Source organism: Psittacula echo, assembly GCF_963264785.1.
Source record: "Psittacula echo genome assembly, chromosome: 5".
NCBI lineage: Eukaryota > Metazoa > Chordata > Aves > Psittaciformes > Psittacidae > Psittacula > Psittacula echo.
Genome location: NC_137739.1, coordinates 31,206,205 through 31,231,657, shown reverse-complemented (window position 1 = coordinate 31,231,657; position 25,453 = coordinate 31,206,205). Strand labels below are relative to the sequence as shown.

General features: G+C 36.2%; 1 protein-coding gene across 4 annotated transcripts in view; it reads right to left on the bottom strand.

Moving 5' to 3' along the window:
- Positions 1 to 25,453, bottom strand: part of SBF2 (SET binding factor 2) — a gene marked incomplete at both ends in the record, with an annotated part of 266,518 nt that overhangs the window by 45,752 nt on the left and 195,313 nt on the right. For all 4 annotated transcript variants that reach the window (XM_080619951.1, XM_080619950.1, XM_080619952.1 and 1 more), the window contains 8 exons: positions 2,846 to 2,991; positions 3,892 to 4,067; positions 6,381 to 6,508; positions 7,686 to 7,881; positions 8,271 to 8,344; positions 8,609 to 8,781; positions 10,025 to 10,287; positions 14,268 to 14,438. In XM_080619951.1, coding sequence (XP_080476077.1) covers positions 2,846 to 2,991; positions 3,892 to 4,067; positions 6,381 to 6,508; positions 7,686 to 7,881; positions 8,271 to 8,344; positions 8,609 to 8,781; positions 10,025 to 10,287; positions 14,268 to 14,438 — 1,327 coding nt within the window. The remainder of the gene's footprint in view (positions 1 to 2,845; positions 2,992 to 3,891; positions 4,068 to 6,380; positions 6,509 to 7,685; positions 7,882 to 8,270; positions 8,345 to 8,608; positions 8,782 to 10,024; positions 10,288 to 14,267; positions 14,439 to 25,453) is intronic.

The window sequence follows — 25,453 nt, the reverse complement described above, 5'->3', positions numbered from 1 at the left end:
TAAATGAATAATTTTACTGGTCCTGCAGCTCATCAAACAACAATTCTCTATTGAACATAAATAATACAGAGTTTAACACTGTGGATATCCTCTTTTTTACGTGTTTTCCTATTTGTCATGGTAAGAAAGAATTTACAAAATATTTACAAGTATAAAGTGTGCCATCAAGAAACAAATTAAATGAGTTTTAGAAAGAATTTTATTTTGAGGCATACGGAAACTTGGTATTTAACAGTTTTGAACGGAAAGGTATAACTGACCCAAGTAACATGAGGGTGCATTTTTTTAAATACTGTTTTCTAAATGCCTTTTTTAATTATGAAAGCAGGTATATTGGTGATCAGAATTTGCAAAACCTTTTCCTGTGCATTAAAAGCTAGAGATTATAATAGCTCATGCCAGTATCCATAACTTGAAGGAGATAAAGATGTTTTGTTATCTCAAATCTTAAATAGAGTTTTTTTAAAATTAGATTTTGAAAATAAACTGTTCTTGAGATATGACTGTTTGTAAAAATGAGTTTTACAGTCTCCCATTTAATAGAACACACCAGTATGATCACCTATAGGAAACAGAATTCAGTACTGATGAGATTCTAAATTCTGAAAATAAAAAGATGGGGAGGAACTGGAGAGAAAGTAGGTGTTCATTAGAAGCAAATAATAACTAGACTACTGTCCCCAGTTCTGGAAATTACACTGCAAGTTATATGTGAACCTCCTGAAGAGGACTGAGAAAAGAGCAATGAAGATGATCAGAAGTCTATCAAGACTAAAAACCAAAGAACTAAAAACTGTAGGTATTTCATACCTAAAAAAGAACAGAAAATATGGACAATACAGTCCATAAATACATTAAGCACTGCAATCAGACTGAAGGGAATCATCTCTCCTGTATGTATGTGGTGGCAGAATAAGAAGTGAAGGCTTTAAATTGGGGCAAGGAAATATTTTGGCCTGATCATCAGAAAGTTGCTTGTTTTTCTCCAGCAACAGGATGGTTAAAGCATTAGTACAAAGTGCCTCGAGTTGTGGAACATTCATCTCTGAAAGCTTTTAAGAAAAAGTTAGGTAAACATCTGTGAGGAATAAAGTATGTTGATCTTGCTGTGGGGCACAGAGATGGAGTAGATGATCTCTTGAAGTTCCTTCCAACCCTATCTTTAACATTTTTTTTTTCAGACAAGGCATCACCTGCTGCAGATAGCTTCAATTTGCTTAATTGTTGGTATAGCTGCGTATTTTCCTATACTTCAGTTTTTGAGACTTGCAAACAAAAAGCCATTCACAGGAGTCAATATAAAAGAAACTGCAGTCATTAAAAAGTAAATTTCCTATGGCTATTTGTACTCTGTCTGAAGCAAAGAGTTACCACTGTTATCAGCTGATTACACCTGAGGTGTCAGTGCAGCGTGGAGAGAAAAGCAAACTGGCAGACTTCGACCACTTTACATGCTCCCGGTCAAGACATGGAAAGCGGTGGGTAGAAACCTCCATAATTCATAGTTTTGTAATTGGAGTAAAAAAGTTACTATCGTTAATGGCTACAGAGCACCTGCGCTTATGGAAGAATGTAGCTCGTTTGTACATCTGCAATGCAAAAATTCTTACAGATTTCTTTATCGTCAAGAGAAGTACCAATACACAGGTATGCTTATGCTTGGTGTTTCTGCATGAGACACAAAATTGTTTAAAAATCATGCAGGTACAGCCTGCAGAACGGCTTCTAACCCAAAGAATCTGCAACATCAGAACACATACTAACTCAGCACTTAAAGAAGATGCCAAAAATTAAATTAAGAATGCCATTTTTCATCACTCTAAAGACTTCCTGTGTTTTGTAATCTTTTCTTTTTGCCCCTTTTCCACCACTTTTATCTGGAATGAAAGAAGAGAAACGTAGCTTGAATAGCTTTCTTCCATTTTAGAGAGAATAGCGACAGTGCAGTAAGACGGTTCTGCTTCAGACAACTTTTATCTGCTTATGTATCTGCTTGTAAGTCATATAAGTTGCCTTGCTCACTGACCAAATATTCCAAAGGAAAATTTGACTTTTTTGATATTTTGAAGAGATTATTAGTGTTTGATAAACCCTTCATTATCTGAAATGCCTTTTTTTAAAAAAAAGAAAGAATGGTATGACAAAACAATACCTGTTTCATGTACAGGAGAATCTGGTTCCCTCTAGTGGTTTATTATAAATTAGCACTGGTCCAGATAAGGATATACTGACAGCAGCACATGGTAGGAAAAGAAGTATTTGGAAGAGAGTCAAACTCCATACCATCACACAAACTATACAAAGTGCCCATATCACTTTCTACCTTCTGTCCCAAAATTCTTTCAACCAAAATTTGGAAAAATTGTATTTCCAGTAGTAATGACTTCTGCTATTTTTAGAAATCATTGGTCACTTCCACATCCAAAAGTCTCCCAAAGTATTTGCTCTTCGTTGAATCTCACCAATAACTGCTTTCTCATCATAGACTAATTGCAGATGTCATCATGATGTCTAAAGATAAATGGAAGTTACAATACTCTTCTGTGCTTGTCCATCTACATTATTATGACATAAAAAATTATAACAAGATACTATATGCAAATACTTTGATAAAAGGTAATAATCTAGTATTTTGCTTTACCACTGAATGAAGTCAACTTCCTCTTTTGCCGCATCATCACAAAAGAAAGTGGTTACTGAGTGTACATACTGGAAACCTTTATCTTTCCTGTCTAGGAAGACTCTGCAATTTCTTTTTGAATACATTTCTTATTCAACATCTTTGAATGAAAGCATAATAGGATAGACTTATCAACCAACATGGAAAAAACTGTTTCACTATTACCAGAGATATCATCATCTTCATTCCAGCCTGGGCGATTCCCTCTTTCTTCCACTATTGTGCCTGTCTTCTTCTTTAATAAATACTGGCGTCCAATTGTCATCTTCCCAGCACGTTTTGCTCCTTTCACAATGCTTTTTGAGAAGGTACTATAAATTCACAGCAATAAGAATATTTAGAAAAATGAATATGATTCTCCCCAATAGCGTGTAGATTTTTATGATGAACCCACTTGCCCAAATAAAATGCATGTCATGTAATTTTTCATTTAATATGACAAAAATTATAACCAAAAAATTTACTTCCTATATTGAATTTTAAACCCCAATTTTATTACTTTGAGATAAATTTGTATCTATTATGTCTAATGATAATGAATAAGCAGCCACCATCTTTCTTTAGGTATTTGTATTTTGCTAGCAATGTGATATACCTAAAAATTTCACAAAGTAAAGGCAGGAAAGACAGAAATTGCTGGTTTAGGATTCTGTGACTAGCTTGAGATTTTACTTTCCTGTGTCAACAATGTAATAACCAACAGAGAATCACAGAAACTACCACTCTAGAACAGACTAATGGTCCATCTAGTCCACTAAAAATGTATGTATCACAAACTTCAAAAGAGGATAAAGCTCATACTCTAGAGTAAAAACACACTAGGACAACAGTGCAGACTGTATTAAGGGTCAAATCAGTTACAAACCACATTAGGTTATTAATTTGTAAAGTAACATCCAAGAAATGTATTTTTCATGTTGGCATAGTTTGGATAACTGAAGATGCTACTTATATGTGTTCCAAAATGTAACAAATTTACTGCAGCCAGAAATTTGGATAAATAATATACATTTATACCAAACGGACATGTATATCATACTAATCTACCTTTTATTCTGGAAATATAAAAAGACTTGGAATAGCAATCAGTTATTTTGACTTCCTTGAAAAGTGCCTGAATGATTTGCATTTCTGCAACACTTTCAGACTGTTCAATGTATTCGGACTGAAACTCAACAAGAACATCAATAATAAAAGAAGAATTACTATACCGGAATGACGTGTTCTTTTCTTTTTGTTTTGGTAAAATTATCTGTGGTGCTGTTTGCCCAGCTGCAAATGCAAAAGTGCTGAAGATAGACTGAGGATAACGGAACTTCATTAACTGTTTCTTAAATATTTCCACCACTTCAGGACTTACTTCTTCATCAAATGCTACTTTAATTAACTGTGTATTAAAGATATGACACGTTAGAAACGGGGGAAAAAACCCTAGCGAATTAAAGAAATTGAAAGATCCTAAAATACATTCGCAAAATTCCCATACTTGCAAACATGCAGTACTATGCTTATTGGAAAAATGCAAATATATGTACATATATCTCATTGTTTTTGAGGGATATTACGTGTTATTAATTTTTAATTTCATTTTTACACTTAACTCCTAAGATTAAGTTAATTTCACTAAAAATAACATTCAGAACTCTAACCATATCAAACAAATATTTTGGTAAATCCAAGTAGTACTGCTGGCATTAAGATGCCTACAACAGTTCAAATACTTGTCACATGGGACAGTTTAGCTTGGAAATACTCTGCCAGCTCTGCCCATATACTGGGAGCTAAGGTTGTAATGCACTTCAAAGAGTATCATCAAACCACAATTTCAGCATTCGTAAGTCACAGCCATTATACTTCCATTACTCAGCCATTCCAATTTTTGCCACACCTTGCAAAGTATAAAAAGCTACTACTAATAAAAACATAATGGTGAAATCCAATCCTTAAAATGGACTAACCTTGTGCTGTTCGATCCTGATCTATCCACCCACTAAAAATGCTTTTTGAAACGTTTTTTAGGGAAAAGAATAATAAAAGAATCCCATCTCCTCATCCTCAGCCAAGAGGAGTCAGCAAACAGAGAAGTATCCTAGAGCTTTATTTCTGAAGGCATATCTATAAACCATTTCAATGTCTTTTTCTCTGCTATCTAGAAGGTGCATTTCATCACTGCTTTTTAAATTTCACTTGTTTTTTAAATACTTTCCAAATGACTAATAACTCTGTTCTAGGACCTCCTTGAAAGGAGCTCTGGAATCTGCAGGGGTCGCACTGATCTGAAGTTTTAAACAGATTAAATAGCATAACTGCAGCAAACACCTGAAAGTAATAATAACAAAGAGGAGGGGCTATTTCATACTGTATTGAACTCTAGCTGTTACAAAGGGAACAGAAAGTAAACTGTTTGCTGATTGTTTTTGTTCTCATAACCTAGAACAAAACTATGCTAAACAAAAGCAAAGATGTTTTACCAGAATCCAGCATAGAAAACACTGAGCTGTGTCTGTATTTAGCACATCGTTGAAGTATGCTAACTATTCTGGTAAAAGGATTACTGGAAAATTGAAGTCTTTGTGAAGTCCACAACAAGAACTTTTTGTCAGTTGCTTTACTCACTTTTATTCCTAATCATATGCTTTTGAATAGGGTCATCGAATGGTTTAGGTTGGAAAGGACTTTAAAGATCATCTGCTTCTAACGCCCATGCCACAGGTAGGGACACCTTCGACTAGACCAGGTTGCTCAAAGCTGATCCAACCTGGCCTTGAATGCTTCCAGGGATGATGACTCACCACCCTCATACTGAAGAAGTCTGTCATAATATCTAATCATGAACAATTAGCTAAATAATGTCCATTATTTAAGGAACTAGTGGAATGCTCATGATCTATTTTATTATGTGTTCAAATGTTAGAGTTTTTGTTCTCAATGAAAATACACTTCTGCAGTCACCTAACCCAACAAATATCTCACATCTTAAGTACTGCAATCTACTTTCAATCCATGAAATAAAACTCTTTGCCTTCAACTTCTCATCTCTTAGGGTTTGACTAACTTCAAGATCACCACCAGGACAAAATATTGAGGAAACATTCCAAGATTCCTAACTCTTAAAAGTCCACCTCTATCAATCACCCTGCAGTACATGCTTCTGAGCACACAGACAGGAAACTATCAGGATCTGTACAGAAGTTAGGATCTGTGCAAGTCACACGCTCATTGGTTCTGGCCAATGGTGGCTAGCCTAAAGATTCCTGGAAGTGCAGCTTCCATGTGAGGTGCACCATGACTTTCTGCCATGGATTTTTACAGAATGCTGGTAAAATGAGAAGTCTGGAGAAGAAAGCGGTATTTATAGCTTTTCCATACACATTCCATGTAGCTGAAAGAGAGAGAAAGCATGTTGCCACTGGCCTGCCTAGGCCTCTACTTACTAAACATTAAGAGATTTGGACCCAAAATAACCCTTTACTGGATCCAAAATTGAAAGCTAAGGAAAGGAATGAAAAGAAATCAAATTTGAAAATGGTAATCCTCTCAGTATCACCTGGGCCAAGAAACACCAGGGTTTCTATGAGAGGACTACATTTTCTATTAACTTTACATGGCAGAAAACTGAACACAAATATCAGAACAAAGTGCTGCTCAGAAATATTTCGAGGTGTGTTGTCACATTAATTTTTAAAAGGCTTCCTTTTACCTGAAAGGTAGCTGAAGTGATCTGCAGTCCTTCCTGCATACTTTGCTGCAGTTGGTTTTGTATAGTGATCTTCTTCTCCTTCGTAACAGATGCAATAGGAAAGCTCCGGATCACTGTCTGCTCTCCAACTGAGGACCACAATATTGTATTTACACATACTTATTAGATCACAGAATCAGATCTGGTTTGGTCTCATTGTACTTTGAATAGATAGGAATGAAGGAGTACAAAGCAACACAAAAATAATGGTACCTAATTAATTTCAGGCAAAATACCTGAAAAGGTAAATTCCTAAAGTATTATTAGTAATCTGAATTTCTGCTTAATTACAGCTGGGATGATTAGAAAAATATTCTCCTTCCTTCTGAGTCTGTATACACGATGGAAATGTACACCCAAAATCTAGGTTGATGAGGGTGAAGAAACAGTTTCAATCTTACTCAAATTTCATATTGCATTATACAACTTATAAACAACGAATGATATACATTGGTATCTTTATGCATGACCATGAACATTTCACAAATTTATACTTCTAAAAGACAATCTGCTTAGAAATGGCAGATGTCAAAATAGAAAAATTTATCATTCAGGAGAGCTATTTCCAGTACCTATTAAAAAGAATACTGAATTTATTAATAGATATTTGAGAGAATACTAACTCATGAGCATGTTTCATTTAACAGACTTCTAGTGGCTGAAAAAACTGTGTTTAATGAAAAGCTAGGGGCAGTGGAAGCTGCAGGACTCACACGGTGTATGTATTCTCCCTTAGCGGTGAAGAAGCTTACAAATACTGCTCTGTAAAGCAGCATTATCAGACCAACTTTACAGATGGAACTGAAATATAAATATACTAAGCATTTTGTTCATTCAAAAGTCTACGGAAATTACTAAAGTATAGTCATGAATGTCCTTATTTTTGTCTTCAACTTTAGGTAGTCTGTGAAAACCCATAATGCCATGGGACAGACTACTGAAGTTTCCTCTAAGAGAAAGTCATAATTTTATGATATTACATAAATTGTTGAAGACAGGAATACTGTACGCATGAATAAACAAACATTTAGCATCTAATGACTTACCTGAGTAAGTTCTAGTTAAATTAAATGTAAATCCAAGGTCAATGACTGTCATATGTAGCAATAAAACCCTATATTAAGAGATTACTCTTATCTGATAAACATGAAAAGCTATAAAGTGAGGTATATACATTTTGATGTTGGTGTTATACTAGGTGGACAGGCCAGCTCTAAGTCCTGCCTGTCTGATGGACCACAAATATCACTGTTTCATTTTTCTTACCCAGTTGATCATGAGGAGTGCCTTTAAATATAATTCTGTAAGTGGTCAGAAACAAAGCTCCTTCAGCAGGGAGGATGTGAGGACCTCCAAGCAGTCCTCCTGTAGCTTCCTCTCTGCCATCTGGATCCAGTAGCACACGGAGACCTTCACAAACAAATTCTTCTCCTGGCAGTAAAGTTGGTCGTAGAATTTTGGGCTGAAGCAAATAAATGAAAGCATTAGTGTAATGGTGGTATCAGTGTTATACCTCAATCTAGTTCTAATATTTGGCTGAAAAAATTTCAAAACAAAATTGTTATGAGACAGAGTCCAAAGAAGGGAGACGGAGTTTGGACTCAACTAAGAGAAATGGTTCTGAAAAAACAGCGGGCATGCAATAGCTTGCTTATAATCAGAAGTTTGGCTCTACTAGTTTCATAAGTTCATATTTCATGAGACCAAAGCCAAGCATTTTGTTTGTCACTGGTGAAAATTTTCTTTCAATGTTTTGATATTTCTTCGTAACATTATAAGAGGGAAAAAATATGACTAAACTGAATGATTCTAATACTTGTAAAGAATACAAATATGTTTCATAACACTTGCCTTCTGTATTGGTGGAAGCCGCCTACTCTCACGATGGACAGCCTCCAGGGTCTCTATGTGCATTGCAACAATGCCTGGAAAGCAGTAATACCATAAATGAAGACTCGCATAATATGAAAGAGAAACTTGCAATCTAATTTAAACTCTAATATTCTGAAATTTTCAAATTTAAACATTAAAGGAATAATTACTTGAAATTCAACAGGAATTACAGTCTAGAAAAGAAGTCTAACCTTCTAACTTCACTGAAAGTAACTGAAACCAAGAAGTGCATTTCTCTCACTAGAAAAAAAAAGTAGAAAAAAGAAAGACTACAAACCACTCATCACAATTCCTACCAGGTATCATGCAGTGAAGACCCTTGATGTGATCCTGCGTAACACCGCTCTCTGTGCAAACCTTGTCAATAAATCTCGTGATGAAGCGTACAACTGCATTTGCAACATCATTGTTCTCAGAGTCCTCAAATCCACTTTCAGTGTCATAACTCTCTGCAACACTGCCTGCAATACTATAGACATAAATAAAAGAAATTTCAAGCGTGGAGAATTTCAACTGGTGACGCAAAGGTGATACCTGTCTAGACACAGACAAGCTGTGGGGTTTTTTTTCCTAGTTACAATACATAAGCTTTGCTAAAAGCATACAGTGGTACCAAAGTTAACATTGTATTTTCATTGTTATTAACATTGTTAGAACTGTGTGGATGATGACGTAGGAGAAATTTTCCCTCCATTAATCCAGTGCAGATGTGCCCACAAGAGAAAAAAAAGCTGCCTGGATGTGAGCTCTATGTCTTCTCTTCATGGAGTCAAATACATTATTTGCAACCCATGGTAAACAAATATCTAGTTACACAGACAAAGATACATTAAATGAATATTCTGGTTGCAGAGCAAAGCATTCAAAAGCAAAAAGGCTATAAAAATAGCTTTTTGTGCATCAGATAAAAGTGCAAGCAGGTCAGTGGGAGATGTACTTTGGATGTCTAAAAATGCTTCCCACAACATTATTAAGGGTCAGATTCATACAACATACACCACAACCTGTTTCCTGAGCACATCCTAATGGTTTTTTTTTAGGAGTTTAGAGGTGTTTAGTCAGCAGAAATTAGCAGCCATGGGAAGTCTGATACTGGTAGGAAGCCTGTACTTTATGTGATGCCAGTGTTCTACAATTTTATCAGGTAGGAATTCTGGCAGATCATAGGTGATAATGAAAACAATAACTAGAGAGAAAGGAAGGCTATTTTATAGATTCGCATGCTAAGGGAATGTAACTGGCATTTATACTCCTCCTGCCTCCTTAGTAATTTAATTTTTGCCATAGTAGTTTAACCCTCTTGCTTTGTATGACTTCAGTGCCTTTCTTCCTTGCAGCTTTTGAAATCGGGATTTTCTGGATTCTATACAAATGCTTCCTTGATTTTAGGTTCACATACTGAGTTTTTCAAGTTATATAATGTACATTTGGGATGCTTTCTCTTTCTCATCATATATTTGCCTTCAGCATTTGCATTACTAGATTACAAATTCTTAATGTAACAGTAAAGCTTTTATGTTCCTTTACACAGTGGCAGATTGCTCCAGATTAAGTTCTGTTATTTGAAGAGGAACCACATTAGACTACTTTCCTTAATTAATGAACTTAAAAACAAGTGAAGATACTGAAATAATCTGGTATTTAGAACAAATCCTGAAAACTAAGAAGCTTTTGAGAACTGTGATCCATCCATACTGAAGCTGTATGCCCACCTGTTTGTGACAATACTGTTGCTTCCACTCTCCCAGTCACCTGTAGCCGATGTTCTCAACAACTTGCTCTTACTTGTATCCAGTGGTACTAGCAGGTAGACCATGAGGTTAGCAAAATGAATTGCCTGACTGAAAACTGTACTTTCCTCATTCTGGATGAGCTCCTGCTGCGTTTGCTTATTAAGAGTTGGCCATAACCGCAATTGCTCAGCAGCCAGGTCCATTGCTGTCTTATCTTGGTCTGAACCTACAGAATTTTTCTCCTAGAAGACATGTAAAATGAAATAAAAAAGGCACAGAAAAATAATAAAGCTGGAATGTTAAAAATAAAAAAATGTTTAGTCAAAACTTTGTTTATTAAATTGTTTATTAAACTGTTTATTAAACTTCTTTAGTAAGTTATATATTAATATTAAAAGAAAAAACAAATAACTACACTCAATAGGGTTTAAGAAGAGTTATGATTATAGGAACTGAGCTTTGAAAGCAGTTCACTGAAATATGCAAGTAGCAAAATGTAGACAGATCTAAATAATAATTTCTTTCTAGATGAGTTTTATGCTATACAATCATCCATGTTTATTCAGAGTGGTTCATTGATTTTAACATAGCTGCTCTCATTAGCTTATCCATTTAGCTCACATAAAAGCAAGCATAAATCGGATTGAGAAGCACATTGCTTCATGCAGATAATATTCTCCAAATTCCTAGGACATTCAGATGAAGCAAGGTTTTATATAAACAGTTTCCAGACCAGCTGAAACAGTCATGCTTTTACATGTTGAGTCCAATTCTAACTTTAGGTTGAAACAAACCAGGTAGGTTGCACATAGTCAGATTGTTTTATAGCCTGAGGAAGTCAGAATAAAGCAATCTGGCAGCTGATATTAGTGACATAATGCCTGATGTTAAATTATTAAAGGACTACATATCTTGTTAATGTTTTTTCTATACTAAAATTAAGTTGACCACATTTTCCATATGGACACACATGTGAGGTTTAAAGTAGATGCCTGAAGTTCTACTACTCTCCACATCTTTACACTTAATCAGATTTTAAGGGTTTCCCCATACACAGTCCCACAGTCCCTTGCTCTTTATCCCTCTGTCCTGGGTTCAGCAGTAGCAGTCATTTTTCTCCTTAGTAGCTGGTGCAGTGCTGTGTTCTTGACTTTCAGCCTGGGAACAGCGCTGATAACACCAATGTTTTTAGTTGCTGCTTATTAATGTTTAGTCTGACCAAGGACTTTCTGAGTCTCATGCTCTGCCAGGGAGGAGGGGAGGCTGGGAGGAAGCAGAGACAGGACACCTGACCCAAACTAGCCAAAGAGGTATTCCATACCACAGCACGTCATACCCAGTATATAAACTGGGGGCAGTTACTTGGAAGGGCTGAATCACTGCTCGGTCAGGCTGGGTATCAGTCGGCGGGTGGTGAGTGGTTGTACTCTCTTCCCTTGTAATTTTCCTTATCATTATTATTATTGGTGGTAGCATTAGTGGTTTGTGTTATACCTTAGTTACTGGATTGTTCTTATCTCAACCCAAGGGAGTTACATTCTTTCGATTCTCCTCCCCATCCCTCCAGGAGCAGGTGGAGGAAGGGGGAGGAGTGAGAGAGAGACTGTGTGGCTGACTGAGTTTAAACCATGACACCCTCATACATCTGAAACACCTTTTCTGTTCCTCATTCTGACTCCATTGCTGGGAATATCTCTATTTTACTTCCTGTCTCTACAGTGCTGCATGACTTTGGATAGCATATACTTTTCAGTCACATAGTTGATAATCACAGAATCACAGAATCCCAAGGGTTGGAAGGGGCCTCAAAAGATCATCTAGTCCAACCCCCCTGCCAGAGCAGGGTAACCTAGAATACATCACACAGGAACTTGTCCAGACGGGCCTTGAATATCTCCAACATAGGAGACTCCACAACCCCCCTGGGCAACCTGTTCCAGTGCTCTGTCACTCTCACAGTAAAGAAGTTTTTCCTGGTGTTCACATGGAACCTCTTATGCTCCAGTTTACACCCATTACCCCTTGTCCTATCACTGGACATCACTGAGAAAAGCCTAGCTCCATCATCCTGACACTCACCCTTTACATATTTGTAAACATTGATGAGGTCACCCCTCAGTCTCCTCCAAGCTAAAGAGACCCAGCTCCCTCAGCCTCTCCTCATAAGGGAGATGTTCCACTCCCTTAATCATCTTTGTGGCTCTGCGCTGGACTCTTTCAAGCAATTCCCTGTCCTTCTTGAACTGAGGGGCCCAGAACTGGACACAATATTCCAGATGCAGCCTCACCAAGGCAGAGTAGAGGGGGAGGAGAACCTCTCTTGACCTACTAACCACACCCTTTCTAATGCACCCTAGGATGCCATTGGCCTTCTTGGCCACAAGGGCACATTGCTGGCTCATGGTCATCCTCCTATCCACCAGGACCCCCAGGTCCCTTTCCCCTTCACTACTTTCCAGCAAGTCAACCCCCAACCTGTACTGGTACATGGAGTTGTTCCTCCCCAGATGCAAGACTCTACACTTGCCCTTGTTGAATATCATCAAGTTTCTCCCCGCCCAACTCTCCAGCCTATCCAGGTCTCGCTGAATGGCAGCACAGCCTTCTGGTGTGTCAGCCACTCCTCCCAGCTTAGTGTCATCAGCAAACTTGATGAGGGTACATTCAGTTCCCTCATCCAGGTCGTTGATGAAAATATTAAACAGCACTGGTCCTAGCACTGACCCCTGAGGGACTCCACTATTCACAGACCTCCAGCTATATTCTGCCCCATTGACCACAACTCTCTGCCTTCTTCCTTTCAACCAGTTCTTGATCCACTTCACTACCTGTTCATCAAGCCCACACTTCCGTAGCTTATCTATGAGGATGCTGTGAGAGACAGTATCAAATGCCTTACTGAAATCAAGAAAAACCATATCTACCGCTCTACCATCATCCATCCACTTAGTTACTTCCTCATAGAAGGCTATAAGGTTGGTCAAACATGACTTCCCCTTGGTAAAACCATGTTGGCTACTCTTAATGACCCCCTCATCCTTGATATGTCTAGAGATGGTGTCAAGAATAAGTTGTTCCATCACCTTTCCAGGGATGGAGGTAAGGCTGATCGGTCTATAATTACCCGGGTCCTCCTTCTTGCCCTTCTTATAGACTGGCGTGACATTTGCCGTCCTCCAATCCTCAGTCACCTCTCCTGTTTCCCACGACTTACCAAAGATGATGGAGAGTGGCCTAGCAATGACCTCTGCCAGCTCCCTCAGCACCTGTGGGTGTATTCCATCTGGACCCATCGATTTATAGATGTCCAGATTGCTTAACTGATCCCTAACCCAATCCTCATCTACCAAAGCAAACTCCTCCTTTATCCTGACTCCTTCTGGGGCTGTAGGAATCTGGGGCCCCTGGGCAGAGTCTGCAAGAGTAAAGACAGAGGTAAAGAAGGCATTCAGCACCTCTGCCTTCTTGATAATCCTCTGTCTCCAGGGCACCCTCCTCGTTCAGCAGTGGGCCTATATTGCCTCTTGTGTTAGTTTTATCTGCTATGTATTTGAAGAAGCCCTTTCTATTGTCCTTAACCCGACTTGCAAGATTAAGTTCCAAGGAGGCCTTAGCTGTCAAGAAGAGAGATTACAAACAGCTCTTTCCTATGTGTATGCAATGCTCCTTAAAAAAAAAAAAAAAAAAGAAAAAAGTCATTCTAGCACACTGCAAGGCTTCCCATTATATTTTTGCATTAGAGATGCACTTTCATCCTACTGAGACTCATAATTTGCATTCTGGAAGATCTGTTCAATTTCACTAAAGCAAACTGAGTGCCATTCAACAGAAACCACCCCAGGGCCTCGTAATAATCTAATACTGGGCATGAGAACTGCTGCTAACTTAGGTTGTTCATATAACAGAACTGTCGCTTGTTTGTAACATTGCTATGCAATAAGTTACTACTCTCAGGAAAAACATATACCTTAAAGTGTGGAAATTTATACAAAAAGTGTTTGTTTGAAAAATCACATGAGCAACATCGAATTATATTGCTTTGCAGATAAATGTATTTTTTTTGTTATTTTTCATGCTATTTTATGCTGTTTAATATGGCAAAAATGAAAGAAAAATACATTAAATGGGAGCAACCACAGCTTACTGCTCCACAACTTAGCAGACAATTAAAAAGTGAATAAAAATACTACCTTGATATTTACTTTATAACAGATTCTCCTACCTTTTGTCTCAACTGTACTGCATGGTTGTCACCTTTGGCTGAAAGGTAGAGGGAGCGAACTTGATTTTGCACATTGCTATAAAAGGTTGTTTCCCAAAACTGTTGGTTAGTCCATACAGGATGGTCTTGCACACAGGTGTAAGCAAACTGACTAACTCCAGGTGCTAATTTCTGAAAGCAAAAACCATGCAAAATTGACATATTAGTCCTATTATTTAATTTCTTCTAAAGGCTATGGCTTGAGTATTTAAATACATGTACACAGAATCAGTTCTACAGAATGAAATATGCAATATATACCATCTTTTGTACTGCAATATAGGAAAGAAAAATTATCTCATTCTGTGCCATTAAAGAAATCAATATGCATGAAGCTTGCATACAAATCTAATGCTAGTGCAAGGTATGGCTTTCTTGATTCACAGTTAGGAAAATGAGACTGAGAGGAAGGATTATTCTGTGATGACAGTACAGAACACATTTCTAACATAAAACACCTTCCTTGCCAACAATATAGTATTTTTAATAACCTAGTCCCATAACATAGATATCAATATTCAAACTGATGAAAATTATTTCTCATTTTATTTAAAAGACAGAACTATGATCATTAAATTTAAGTGGCAACTAAGTCCTTCCAATACACTGTATCTGTTGCAACAGCAGAAGTTTAGATAAATTGTTATTTTTATTGTTATCTACTGCACTTTATGACACAAATCCAGCTGCTGAAAGACTGCTAAATTGGGTATGTTCTTTGAAATCACAAGGGTCTAGGATCCCTGTGATTTCCCTAAAACAAAACCAGAATTGTTACAGCATTACTCATTATGAATTGACCACTTTTTTTGAAGTAGGTCTATTTATTTAGGTAGCACTAGTCTTCCAGTGAGTTGCTTTATATTCTTGATAACAACATACAATGACAGAAAAATTTATTTCAATGACCTGAATCATGAAGAATAAAATCTTGTATCATGCATTCTTACTTTTTGGGAAAAAAAAAAGGACCACAAAAAAATTTCTGTTGTATACCACACATAGCAAAGAAGTAGGTTATCTAAATAGCTGCTTATTATTATATCTGCAGGAGAACTGAAGAATTAAGTGCATTACTTGGTGCCTCATTTAATGACTTTCACTCAACACACTACTCATACCTGAAACATATACAGTATATCCAGAAGTTTAATTTTACTTTCATGAAATAAATTCTTTACTGTGAGGGTGGTGAGGCACTGGAATGGGTTGCCCAAGGAAGTTGTGAAGGCTCCATCCCTGTCAGTGTTCGTGGCCAGGTTGGACAGAGCCTTGGGTGACATGGTCTAGGGTGTGGTGTCCCTGCCCATGGCAAGGGGCTGGAAGATGATCTTAATGTCCTTTCCAACCTTAACTATTCTATGATTATGTTGTAAGCCACTTTACTGCAGAGCATTAAATCTACTAAATTTATATTAACAGATCTATAATTGTACATAACAGCCAGTACGTATAACATTTCCTTAGTAGGCACCCAGGTATTCAATTGGAAGGCCAGGAAATTACAACTGAAAATTTTAAAGTCTGTTTTACAAATTTCTGGTTTTGCAATTTTTCGAACTTGTTTTCCACACTATGCTCCTCCAAGTACATCATGAACTAAAAGTCCTGATCATGTGCCATATATTCATTCCCTATGAAAGACAAAGCTCTTTTAAATGGTATGTTTGAGAAAATTATACGTGACATACTACTAAAATTTACCCAACTGAAATACCTTCTTGTGATAAACCATCAAAAACTGAGAAATACAATTTTTATTTGATCATGCAGAATTTAATCAAAATTTCTTGGTAACCTGTTAAGAAATCTAAGTTAATGGAAGATTCATACTGCACTACGTATGACTTTGCTTACCCAATACTGAAACAGAAGACAGCTGGCTTGTTTAACAGATTCCCAAGTTTCAGGTGTGATGTAGTTTATGGTAGCTCAGAGGAATGGACAACTGATCACACACTAATGGATCCTGTGCTTGATCTAGCTGTTAAATTGCAGAACAGGACAGCTCAAATAGCATCCTACTGATCTTTGTATTGACTGCTGGGGATGCCTTGACAAAACCTCAGGCATACAAAATATACACTAACTTATGACTATGTCAAGCCTGTTAATTAGTGGGACAACTAACCATACATGAAATTGAGTCTTTTAATTGTAATAAAGAAACAGGAAGACTACCTCTACACTCCTGTAAAGCCAACTGCTTTACAATATTCTTTAAGAGGTTAACACTTTTAATATCTTCTGCTGTTACAGGTGTGTAAACAGCTGGCTTAAAACGATTTAATTTGTTCAGCTGTGATAAATAACACAAGCCCACAGATTAGATCTGGCCCAATCATTCACCTAACTCAAAATCCAGATGCACAAAACTTGTATCACAGAGGACTGGAGATGACAGGTAAATCATGGAATATAAATATGGATAACACATCTTAAAAGCAATAGTTACTGCTAAAGCTGTATCATGACTTTTAGTTTGATTTATTCTTTATTTTTGTCACTGGCAGTAATTCCTAGTCACAATACAGCTGGCAAAAAGAGACTATGATGTCAGGAAAAGGAAAAAAAAAGGGGGTGGGGGAGGAAGGGAAATAAAAGGGGAGAAAAAGGTAAAATGTCTGTTCAAGCCTAGCTAGTTCGTATAGTTAACTCATGCCAATTTGTGTAGTAACTGCCACACAAACGAGTGATTTGACTATCAACCTGTCCAGCTACCTTTGATGTCTCCAGCCCAAGTCAGGTAATTGTGTAAACTAAGTAAGGAAGGGGTGGTCTTCCTTACCTAGTAAGGTAAAACCCAAAATAAAATAACTCATAACCCTGATTCCATAGTAATAGTGTTACAGAAATAAAACCAAAATTTTTTACACATAGGACAAACACAACAGGAAAGCTGAGGGGCTTTTAGATGCTCTTCCTGTGTCCATAATTTAAAACCATGAACAGCCATGTACAAAACAAAATTTTTAAACAGTATTTATATTCAAATATAATGACATAAATCAACACTGACAGTAACTTCTAGGCAAAGTAAAAATAGTTTGCAAAAGGATGAAAGAAAATCCATCAAAATGCTAATAAACATTATTATTCTTATCACCCGCATGTGTTAAAACAAATGATAAAACCTGACAGTGGCCAGAGCACAGGATCAAAGTCAGGATTTGTAGTTCAAGGCTCAGCTCTCTTGGTTATTTTAGGCAAAATCACTTTGGATTCTCAGCTTGTTTTGGTTAGTTTGTTTGTAAAAAAGCAGTATGAATACCAACCTTAAGAAGCACACTGCTGCTTCTATGCAGTCAAAATCCAGAGACTACTAATACATGGTACAAATATAAGCTTGCAGTGTCTATATTCTCTACTCTGGGAGTGCTTAGTCAGCTGGTTTGACTAGAATGGAAACTAATCCAATTTATTAAAATGGCCCAATGTTTACTGTTGCATTCTAAAGAATTTTCTCAAGATTTCTCCAATTTAAGTAAAACAGTAGTTCAGTGTTTTTCACCAAGCAATACTGCATCTGTAAAACAAATCTGCACCTATCTTTCCATAGGACAGCTAAACTATACTGATACTTATGCTCTCTCTCCCTGTCCCAATTCTGTCCCTAATTCAATTCTGCCAGGCAGAATGAATGTAGGAGACAGCAAAAGAATTTCCTATTTATAAGGGAGGATTTAGGGGCTGACAGTTTAAAAAAGACCCCAGAAGAAGATAATAAGAATAGTTCTGAACTGATAAAGTCCTTACTCTAAAGCTGTCTTATGATAGCTTAAATGAGCATTAAGGTGTAAATTGTAATAGTCAACATGAAATGAGTTAACTTCCCCAAAAGGACACTGAGTTCTTTTCAATAAACTAATGGCACTTAAAAAACCCTCAAACACTCCCATCCCAAATTATGTATGAAACAGACATTATCTATACCAAAATAATGAATCAAATTCTATAGTTTGTAAAAACACAAGGTAGATTCAACTTCCCAAATTCAGGAATTGTCTTTCCATTATTTCCAACATACTAAGTGGCATTGGATAATGCCTGTCCAGGACTTTTTTCTGTTTCTTGACACTACATAACTCTGATTCTTAAAATGATACTCGTGGCTCAGTGAAAAATGTCCACTAAGTCCAAGACTCCCAAACTTACTGTAAGGTGCAGGTCTCCAGAGAGCCTCTCTATGACATAGTATTATTTAGATTGCATGTCTCTTGGCTACGGAAACCAAGTGGCAAACTCAACCATTCGCTATTTTTTAGAGAAATCCAGTTTGCTTCAGAAGTTAACTGGATTTCTGTCTCCAACTTATATGCTCAGTTAATGGTTTTGGATATTTTTGGTGAGAAGAGGCAAGAAAGAGGTGAGAAGGAGCTTGCTGCTGAATGCCAAGAATAGCTTTCTTCTCAGCTCCTTGAGGAATTACTGTGCTATGGGTTAGCCACTTGACCTCTGTGAGAAAGCTATTGCAACACCTGAGAAATTACCTTCTTTGCATACTAAAGGAGATCACAACATTTCTCGTCCTGTAGTGGTTAAGGTTCTTCCTGAAAAAGTCTGCAAGTGTAAGCTTACAGATCATCCAGGACATAGCGACACTGTTACTTTAAAGGGTTAGTTGTGCTGCTGCATGGATAACATCAGTCAAAAAATTCAATTCAATAAATGGTTTTCCCATGTGGAATTATACTCGAATATATTGTAAGCACAAATATGGGGAAAGGTCATGAAAGTATAAAGAACTGTGAAGCTTCCGTTGTTGTTACATAGTTTTAATTTTTATTGCTTTAGGAAAAACAAAACAAACAAACAAACAAAAAGGCAACATATTAAATCAAGCTGCTTCTTCAACCTGAAAACCTCAGCAACAAAAAAGAAACCAATTTGCCACCTCTTGTAACTTCAGAAAGCCACCGAAAAAGACTGTACTCAAGACTGATTTATATTTTATAACACATTAAAGTGCGAGTTGCAAACTGGTTCATTACACTATTTATCTACTATAATTTCACCATGAAAAATAAAAGGAAGGAAGGCCAATTCACTTATAATTCAGTGCTACCAAGCCACAGACAGGTACACTAAACCAGCAGAGGGCAATAGAATTCTAGAATATTGCAAAATTGGGATGTAATTCTGGATGGAGCTTTATTTATTATATACATTTTCTGGCAAAAGTGACTTAAACATCTAACTATTCATGATCTTTAATCCCAGATTCCTGAAGATCACATGTAATTTACAATAGATTAATTAAAGCCATTCAGAATATATCAGATTTCTCTACTGACATACCAATACAAACAGACAGATATAATACCAAGTTACACATAACATTAATTAATGCACAGTAACATACTTCTTTCTCAAAAAGGTAACAAAAAGATTTATGAAGTTCTGTTATATATGGAACACTCTAAGGAAACTAAAGTCATCTGGGATGACGGATGTTCAGAACCCACAAAAAACCCCAACATTTTCATACTAGAACTTCAGACCTTCACAGTTCTAAACAAGGTTAAGTTCCAAGATATGGATATGCTGATTTCTTCCCCTGTCTACAGTACATCACTTTTTTTTTTTTTTTAAATCTATTTTCATTGTAGAGATTACCATGACTGTTCATCAAGGTTTAAATCCATTAGTTAAGTTACAGATTTCATGGATTCTCAGTTGCAGTGGTGAATCCATCTGAAGAGTTTTAAATTGTGACAGAGCTATTCTGAAAATCTTCTAAAATGTCACCATATTCTTTTGGCATCAGGTGGCTCAGCAGTGAGTGTGAATCTGTGTGACTGCACTGGAATAGTGTTATTAGCTCTACCCACAAAAATAATCTTCAAGCAGCAAAGTTGTTATTCAAGTCTGCACTCAGAAACAAACTCTGTAAATCTAACAAGTTTATGGTTTTATTTAGATTCTGACAGTGGTTCTTAGAATTACTGATGTCTTGATATGAAGCCCAGTTAATAGCGCATCTAAGTAATCCCCAAAAGGGTAATAATTATTTTCAAGTTTTCATTCTAGTTTTTCTTTAATTACTATTTTCCTTTTCCTATGTCAACTTCCTCTGTCTTCAGTGGCAGAATTCTCTCAGAAGTTCTCTCAAGATACAGCATTCCCTTATTTGAACATCCTCAAGTAGTCCTCAAGAACAGGATGAGCATAATAGTCAGAAAGGTAAAAGGGGACAATACAGACTACAAATTGAAAATTAATAAAAAAAATAATACCACAGTAGTAGATTTTGTCTTGGCATGCAAATTACATATACTACATGGTTCAGAAGGTGAAAGAGAGAGGACAAGCAAAACCAGGAAGAAGAGTTATCATGAAGAATTCTGAAACATAATTTCTTTAGAAAGTGTGAATCACCTGAAAGGATTAACATCCAAACCTACACTGCATGTGTATCGTGCCCTTTTACACTTTCCACCAACATTACCCCTCACTTTTTCCTAACAAGTCAGACTGCTGTCTGGAGCTGAAACATTACAATCTCTGCAGATGTAAAAAAACATTAGGGTTCCAATAGTGAAAGAACAGCCAAATCCAATGATGAAAGCCAATACATGTTATTTTGATACTTATTACTTCATTTGATATACTGTAGAAAATGCTTTCTTCAGTTCTGTGTGATGTCCTTAAATTCACTGCTGTTTGTTTTAAAATAGTTATGTAAAACCAGGAACCACATAAAGCCTGCCTACATATATTTTCTTTTGTGGTTCAGCTTCTTCCATAGTACCAACGCATGACACAGGCATGTTCTTGCTGGTTTTTAAGCAGGCAATTTAACATATTTCTACATTTAAGGGATTACCATTCTGTGAATGGATAAGATTAAGACAGTATCAGAACTGGCAGAATAGAGATACAAGAAGAAAATTAATGGAAGCAGACACAACTTCATGCCAAGACAATAAAGCAAGTCTTTCAGGATGGGAGTTTCCTAAATTAAAGCTAGTAATTCAAGAACAGAGAATTTTAAAGCAGAAGCAATTTCATCACAAGCACATCAGAGTAAGACAGAAATTACTAGAAGTAAATTTAACAACTAGATGTAAGAATGAAAAAAAATCAGTATAGAAAGCTAATGCATTACAGAAAGTCTTCTAGCTTTACAAAAGGCTACTAGTATACTGATGTTTATGAGAATTACTTGGGCCAATCATAGTCGTGCAAAAAATACAAGCTAAGAAAGAAAACTTGTGTTAAATGTAAAAAAACCCCACTAATTTTGCTTTTCAAAATTAACTGTATCATCCAATAACTATATACAATCCCCTGGTATTTACACAAATTCTAAAATAAAGACTAATATATTGTTATAAAGTAACAGACATCGATGTTAGTACCAAATGTTCCACTGTTTCCCACAGTACAGTTGGACCAATATTCCACTTATTTCAGCTGATACTAGCTGCAAAATTTGCCTGATAAAGACAAATGTCAATACCTCTTCACCCATCATCACAGATATCCACATCAGCCATTAGGTAGCTTCTCTGGGACTTCATAGCTGATACAACAGACAGCACATTTCAAATTATGCTGCTTCTGTTACATAAGCAACCTTAAATAGTATCTTTCTTGGAAAGATGTTTGATGGTAATAGTTAAAATAAGATAATCCACTCTGAATTTCTCTAGTACTGCCTCTTTAACCTTCAGAGAAAGCCCTTATCCTTCTAGCTGGGAATGCCTCACACACCTAACGGCCTCTGGAGTAAAGTGGTCATTTATTTAGGCATTCCGAGAAGTAAAGTCTTTCTTCCACTGAATGTCTGTCACAACTGTCACTGAAACTTGGTAACTCATTTCAACTAGGACAGTATACACTCAAATTAATTTCATTTTATTACTAAGCTCTACGAAGCAGCATATATATATCTATTTCACTGTGGAAAACATTAGATTCTTTATATTGGTGTCTCAATATGGAATTCTTCCAGTTTACCATTAACTTCAATTTTTTTTTTATTAAATCACAATTTTGTGCTCACCTTGAAGATTATTAAAAAAACTTAAACAAAAAACCACTTTCAATAAACACAGACGAACATCTTTTTCATAACTTGAAAATGGTACTAGGATAAATCCTAAGATGACCTGAGCAGATGTTCTGTACTATATTCAGAAGTTTTAAGTAAAATTATGTACCATATTGTGGTAGTCTTTAAAAAACACTGAATAAAGCAATTTTTCTATTTTAGGTAACTCTATTTCCTTCTCAAGAAAGAAGTTGAAGGTGTACAAATGGACTACAAATGATAAATGAACAGACATGCAGATGAACAGCCAAACATCTGGCATACCTTAAAGGATTCCAGTTAGCACTAGTCTGCAAAATATGTCTCTGATGTTTCATTGCAAGTTCTAGAATAAAATTAGCAGTATCCAATTGAAATTTTATTCAAAGTTTGGTGGCTTACAGCACTGAAATAAAATAATACTAGTAATTAAGAAAAAATCAATTATTTTCTCTATCCCTCCCAAGAATTACATAAATTAAGTCATAGAAAAATCATAAAGCAGTCTCCAACTGCATTATGCTCAATAACAAATGTCAGGTATAATGAACTACATCCAGTCTGTTAAGATAATTTACTGCATTTGGGTTATTTTTGCTGACACTAGATCAGCACAATCCAGGTGTAAATCAATCCATTAAAACCAAGTGACTCAGAAATTAAAGTAAAATACTTGTGATTCTGAAAAACGGTATTGCTCCGGCTACTGCAATTTAAAGACAAGCTCATCTATAAAATATGGAAGCCATTCATTATTTGTACACAGAACAAACTTTACTTTCATAATAGTATATTTTTATTATGTCACTTCCTTTATTTAAACACACATGATCAGAACTGTCACTTCTAAATGCCAGATAACAAAAGTTTGCAAGTGTGTTGCTATCTATTGTGTAATGAGGTACAATAAAGTATTAATTACAACATTTCAAAAAAGATCCCCCAAAAATGCAGAAGCTGTATTATGATCTGCACATACAGGTTCTAGAATAGTTGAGGGATGCAAGAAAGACTGTTTGATCTGCCAAACCTGAAAAGTTGAAAAAGAGAGGGAAGATAGAGAAGTGGACACTCTGACCATGACTTGGCATAGAACAGCAGTGAGGAAAAAGCTTTTGCTTCCTCTGTCTGCTGTCCAGCAGACAGGCTGAAACTGGTATCTGCAACTGATCATCACTCTCCCTGCACAGCAGAACTTCAAGAAATGCAGCGTAGTCAGACATTTTGCCACTATGGCAGAAAGACATAACTGAAACAGTATCCAAATCCTATGAGTCTGATAAGGCCAATAATACAATTGTCAAACTGTCATCTTTGATGGATTAATAAAATGTAAATATAATCAAAATATGTCCTTTTCAACTTGTCCTTTCTCCCCACATACAGAAAAAGACCTCTTTTCCAGAGCATCAGGGAATACTACATTTCCATTTTATACACAAAGAAAATCACTGAATACGAAATCAGCATGGGTCAAAAAAACATGGAAAAATTCTTTTATCTTCATGTATAAAGGCATTTTATTTATATTGTTTCAATTTTAAACAGAATTCCAACAGTATTACTTATGGTAAACTAAAACCTTTTTCTAACCCAGGAGGAAAAGATGTGTTTGTTTTTGTGACATTAACAGTACACACCAAAGTCCACTGTCACTGATGAGTCACATTATGCTAACAACTTATGTCTAATATTAAAAATTTTTAAAAAGCATTCTGACTATTTTTTCTAGAAAAATTCAATTATTATTCCAGGCCACAAATATGCAACCAATACTGACTTCCTGTCTATGAATTTAATCCCACCAGCTATGAGTTAGAGTGGGATCAACTCCTGCTAATCAAGTTTCACAACAGATCACTCACCAGACTTCAGGAGCTGGAATTCTGAAATTTCAGCAGACATCCCAAGAGCTGACAGAATGCTGTATACAGGGTAATGCTTTTGTTATTTTAATTAGCTATATGTAGAAATCATCTTTATGCAAGCAAAGACATTAAGACCTGTTAGATCATGCAAGCTTGTTCCTTTCTATACATTTTTTTACTGTTTTCCCAAGAATATTTTAAAATATCTCAAGGCTAGAGCATTGACTACTTCATGGGAAGACCATTCCAGAGCCTTCCAAAGTCACCTCTAGAAGTATGCTTCTCTTACTACTCACTTGTTTTCATCTGCTGGACTCCCACTAAAACACATCCTTCTCATTATTTATACACCTTAAACACTTGCTGTCTGCACTATGTGTGGCAACGTAGAGAAAAGCTGTTTATGAAGAACAGGTAATTGTTTCATTAATGCTCTGCTTGGTGTTTGGTAAATAAAATGAAACAACATTTATATACACAATAATCCTTTCATAAGGGCTGTTGGTTAAGTTCTTTTTATTATTTCATTTGAAGCAGCAGGAATGTCATTAACGATAAAATCTTGTGACATGAAATCCCATCATAATTTCCTATCTAAATGCTATAACAAATATAGATGGCAAAATATATATTTTACTGATATAATTCTACATTTTTAGATTCACTACAGGATTTCTCATTGATAACTTGATTTGGAATACCACTTGCACAGAAATACCAATGCAGACACAAATGGAAACCTGCTACCAAGAACACTATGCAGTTTCAACAGGGCTTTGTGTTGTAGTATTTAATATGCTGCTGGCATTAAAGATGGTATTCTGATAACTGAAACATCAACAGAAACAAGTACAGACTGTGAAGCACTTCACAATTTTTTGGAAAGCATAGACACAATCACACTTACAACAAAGATAATACTGTTCTGCATATTGAAGCAACAGTATTGGAATACCCACACTCTGCCTCCAGAAAAGTGAAATGCAGCTTCAAGTGCGCACGTAAACTAATGTATATGGTAATTAAAGTAAAATTGACAAGCAACTCGGTGGAAAAGGCATGACATAGTTTGACAGTGCACACATACCAGTTTTCCTTAAGGTATTTTAATAAAACCCCAAATAGTCCCCCAAATGATCTTAATTTTAGTTTGCACACTCCTCTGGACTTACCAGAGACAGAACAGCAATATGCTGTGTTAAACAACAAAATCCTAGCTAAGATCTGAGTAAATGGAAATCCAG